The 4,779-nt window shown below is 44.2% G+C and overlaps 1 protein-coding gene across 1 annotated transcript in view; it reads right to left on the reverse strand.

The window, feature by feature from the left end:
• Positions 1-3,287, reverse strand: part of API5 (apoptosis inhibitor 5) — a 27,941-nt gene extending 24,654 nt beyond the window's left edge. The window contains exon 1 of the mRNA XM_012655321.1: positions 3,054-3,287. Within this exon, the coding sequence (XP_012510775.1) occupies positions 3,054-3,122 (69 nt within the window). The 5' untranslated portion in view covers positions 3,123-3,287. The remainder of the gene's footprint in view (positions 1-3,053) is intronic.
• Between the last annotated feature and the right edge of the window lie 1,492 nt (positions 3,288-4,779).

Raw genomic sequence — 4,779 nt, forward strand, 5'->3', positions numbered from 1 at the left:
TTTTAGTAGAGACGAGGTCTCGCTCTTACTCAGGCTGGTCTCAAACTGCTGAGCTCAAACAATCTACCCGCCTTGGCCTCCCAGAGTGCTAGGATTATAGGCGTGAGCCACCGCACCTGGCCACTTGCAGTTTGCTTATTACAAAATATATGCTTGTGTGTGTGTATATAGTAAAAGTTCCCTTCTTCATTTATCAGAGATAATCCTTGTAAATGTTTTTTTAACACTTATATCTGTTCTTTCTTTGTATATATTTCTTCAACTTTGAGAAAAGAAATATCTACTGAAGGCTGAAGGGCAAGGTACAGCACAAGTAGAGAAGCAAAAAAAAAAAAAAAAAAGGAATTTAACACTTAAAGACTTCATAATTTAGTAAGGGAACAAGAAAAGTCCTCACACAAAATAAACTACAAATCTGAAATGCTATTAATAAATACAAACATAGTGCCAAAGGGGTTCAAAAGAGAAGGGAAATTAGTTGATAAAACCTCAGAGGACTTGTGTTTATCCTATCTATTTAGAGGGCACTACTCAGAAAGGAGTATTGACAATAGTTCAGATAGGAGCTTGCAGTGACAGCAATCTGAGCAACTGTGGTACTCACCTCTCTGGCAAAGGCTAAAAATCAAAATAAAAGGTAGAGGAATTCAAACTGAAATATGGTCTCAGAAGCATCCAGCCAGTGTATTTGCCACAAAACTTAAGTCTTGATTGTAAATTTCATAAGTTAATATGAAAATCAGGCTTTGCTACACCAAGAACGTGAATATGGTTTTATGTCCTTCAAAAAAAGTTAAATGGTGTCCCCTCCTTTAAGTTGCTCTTACTTTTACTGGTTAAGATTACAAGCAACATCCTAAAACCTACTATCTTTTTTGGTGAGCAGTTTTAGACATCTTCTCTAAAAGGGAGTTAAGTATTATACAACAGAGAAGAATTCATAGGCATTATGGTTTGTCCAGTTTCAGTTCTACCAGAATTCAATTTGAGCCTGAGCAAATTGCTACACTTCATCATGCATGTATCTTTTTCTCTTTAGTTGCTTGACAGCTGTCATTACAGAAGGCATTGATCGCCCCTCATCTACAGGGAATTGTGCTAAACTCCAGTGCCTTGCACAGTGCCTGGTACATGGTTGGTGCTCAAAAAATGTACTGAATAAATTGTGGGCCCTCAATAAACTCTAGACCAAAGGGTACCTCGTTCGTTTTTCAAAAGCTTGTCTCTTAAACACCCTTCCTAAATTAATAGATTTCTGCCACGAGAAAAACATTTTTGACCTCTTTGAGAGAAATCTCATTTCAATCTGGTTTATATAACTAAAGGTGACATAAGAGGGAAATGCGAGCAACTCTCAATTATGATTAATAATAGTACTACATATAAGTTCCAGCTCGGTTTCCATTTGTTATAACACACTCTAAATAGGTGGATGTCAACCTTTTTTCCACTCCAGCAAAAAGTGAGAGTAGGGGATAGGACAGCACTTTGTATATGGTTTCAAAGAGCCCCTAGAAGATTTCTGATAAATCTCTTTGGGAGAGCATCATCTATAAATTGATTGAGGATCACTGTTCTAGCTTCCACCTCATCCCCTCTGCTGATGCCCAACAAAGTCCCATGCAGGTAGAATGATGTGCTACGATCTTCCCCAACTCAGTCACAGACACATTATACAATAATCAAGAATATCTTCACTACTAGTTCTTTCTGGGAACAACAAAAACAAATTATGATTGACAACAGTATTTCCCATCTTGTTTTAATGGACAGAAAATTCCTCCTTCAGGACTGACATAAGACAGACTCTATTCACATCTATAAACAGTCTGTCAGTATACACTTCCCATTAATAGAGAAATTCCCCACCGAAATGGAAATAAGTAGGGAAGGAAAACCATCTGATACTTGAAACTGGTATGTTCACAATTCTAGATTAAATTTCAAAAAAGCCACAATGTAAACATTTTTTTGTTCAGCTCAGAAAGGTTCTATGTGAATCACACATGTCCAGAAAAGAGGATGGGGAGGGTACTGCCATAGCTTTGCTAATGTTATCAGACTCTAGAATCTTCCACCTTCTACTCCAAGGGATGCAATAAGCAGAAGAATCACATAAAGTTCTAAGCACTGAAAAATGGGATTTCTGAAACAATGATCGAGATTATCTCTAGGAGAGCCTGGTTCTTTACCCAAGAAAACACACAAAGAACCACTCATCAACTCCTGAAGTTCAATGTACTCCAATACTTCAAAACACACACAAAAACCCAACGGCTCGTACCGACAATTCAGTACTGCTGGGGAACTGTGTCTGCGGCAAACAAAGCAAGAGAACTCTTCCAGACGAATCTAGACCTGCACCTCCCTACTCCCTGTTGCACTGCCCTATTCTATTTTCTTCACGACCCCCCCCATCTTTCTTATTTATGTATCACTAGACTCCCTCACTAAATATACATTCCAGGAGACCATGGATCTTTCCATCTGTATCGCCAGCGGCAGGCGCAGCCCCTCGTGCGCGGTAGCCGCTCAAAAAGTGTACTGAATAAACGGAATAGCGAGCCCTCATTAAAGTCTGGGCGAAAAGGTCCCTCTTCTGTTTTTCACATACTTGTCTCCTAAGCGCTCTTCGTAAACTTGTAGATTTTTGTCTCCAAAAAGACATTTCTTGACCTCTTGAGGAAAACTCTCAATCTAATCTTCAAAGGACCGAGCCCCATCAAAAAAGAGGAGAAAAGGTTAAAAGCAATCTATAGAGTAATGCTCGAGGAAAGAATTAACGTGAGCCTGAAGGGGCTGAGTTTGGAAACGACACGATGAGAAAAGGCTGCCCGAGAGAGGCAGGGAAGCCTGGGACCCGGGGGACCGCGGTCCCCAGGGTGAAGCCAGAGTCTACACTCCCAGAGGCCCACCCCGACGCAATCGCCTTAGGAGGCTGGGAGCCCGCGGGAGGGCGAAGTAGCAGCCCCCGCCCGGCCCGGGGACCGCGGCGGGCATCGCTTCCCAGAGGCCGCGGAGCGCCGGGCCCTGCAGGCCGCTTGGGGACTCACCTGGCCCACTTGCTCCGTGGCATCGGCTAGGATGCCGTAGTTGCGGTAAAGCTCCTCTACCGACGGCATGGTGAGCGACAAGCCCGGGGCCCGCTCCCGCTGTCGTCGTCGTCCCCGGCGCCACTGCCGCCTCGGAACTTCTCCAAGCCCACGACCCACACTACTACGCCTCCAGCTGCCGCCAGTGCCGCCGCCAGTCACCGCGCACAGGACGGCTCCGCCCCCAACGCCTGCGTACAGTCGTGCGCGTCGGGAGCGGCCTTTATTGGAATCCCATGAGCCGCCTGGGGGTTTTGTCGCCCTCTAATGCTTGGAGGTGCAAAAAGCGGCAAGGACGATTAAATTAGCTCACGCCTTTTTGAAAGATCGTGCTTGGCAGGGAGTGATCTTACGAGGAGAGAAATAGAAATGAGGGAGGAAGTGCAAGCTGCAGGAGAAGTCACAAACTTTATTTCCTCCCGATTTAAAGAGAGTAACTTTAATCTGTGGTAATAGAGGGTAGTCGGTCCGCTGGTAAACACAAAGCATTCAAATGCCGTTAAAAAAACCCTCTGTGTCCGCCAAGTGTGGGGGTCAAACAAGCGTGGGGGTCAAATTTGGCTGCTGGATGAGTTTATCTTTGCTTGCTGCCAGAATAAAGAATTGGATCCGCCTGATTATGTCTAATATCCAAGAGGGTAATAAATAAATGAAATCATATATGCTTACTGATAAGAGTTTCTAAGATACAAGTTTAAGTGGAAAAAAAATGGAAGTTGCAAAACAGATATTAGGTGAACCCATTTATGTAAAACAAACAAAGCATACAAAACAAAGTCATGCATGTATGTGTAAAAGGATGTTAAAATCAAAATTTCGAGATTGAAGCATCGAACTATAACAGACGGTAAGTTTCAAAACTGAATCCACTTGTGAAGAATATGTACAGGAAATGGTTAAAAAATAATTCCCTGGCTCTTGTACTTCTTGGTCAGATTAAGGATATTAAAAAGGATTAGGAGGCTAGGGCGGGGGCCCACGCCTGTAATCCTAGCACTCTGGGAGGCCGAGGCAGGAGGATTGCTTGAGGTCAGGAGTTTGAGACCAGCCTGAGCAAGAGCGCGACCCCGTCTCTACTAAAAATAGAAAAAAATTAGCCAGGTGTGGTGGCGTGCGCTTGTAATCCCACCTATTCCGGAGGCTGAGGTGGGAGGATTGCTTGAACCCAGGAGTTTGAGGGTGCTGTGAGCTAGGCTGATGCCACGGCACTCTAGCCTGTGTGACAGAGAAAGACTCTGTCAGTCAATCAATCAATCAATCAATCAAATAGGATTAGGAAATAGAACAGGAGGAATTGGTGATGAGACTTTTGTTTGAGAAAGATGTTGTGCTTGTGAGTAGGTTGGGTCTTGGGTCAATTGCTGCCTCCTTCCCTCAAGCTTGGGACCATTTTGAGGAACCTAAAACACAGTCTCTGTGGTTGGGAGACACAAAGGACTGGACATGCCTGACAAGCTCCAGTTACCTGTGGCAGCAGAGTGGAGGTGGCTGCATTGGAAACTCCTGTGTTCCCAGATTTTGCTGGAGCAAGGGAGTCGCAGTGCTTCCCTTATACCAGAGATGGGCCACTTAAATGAGAAAAAGATTCTGGATTGGTTTTGAGTCCTGCTCTAGGGAGCTTCTGCCGGAAAGTGAGAAAGCCCCATGGCAAGAGTCAATGGTGGCAGAAATCGAGTGGTGATTGGGA

The sequence above is a fragment of the Propithecus coquereli genome, unplaced genomic scaffold, assembly GCF_000956105.1.
Source record: "Propithecus coquereli isolate 6110/MARCELLA unplaced genomic scaffold, Pcoq_1.0 Scaffold470, whole genome shotgun sequence".
Taxonomy (NCBI): domain Eukaryota; kingdom Metazoa; phylum Chordata; class Mammalia; order Primates; family Indriidae; genus Propithecus; species Propithecus coquereli.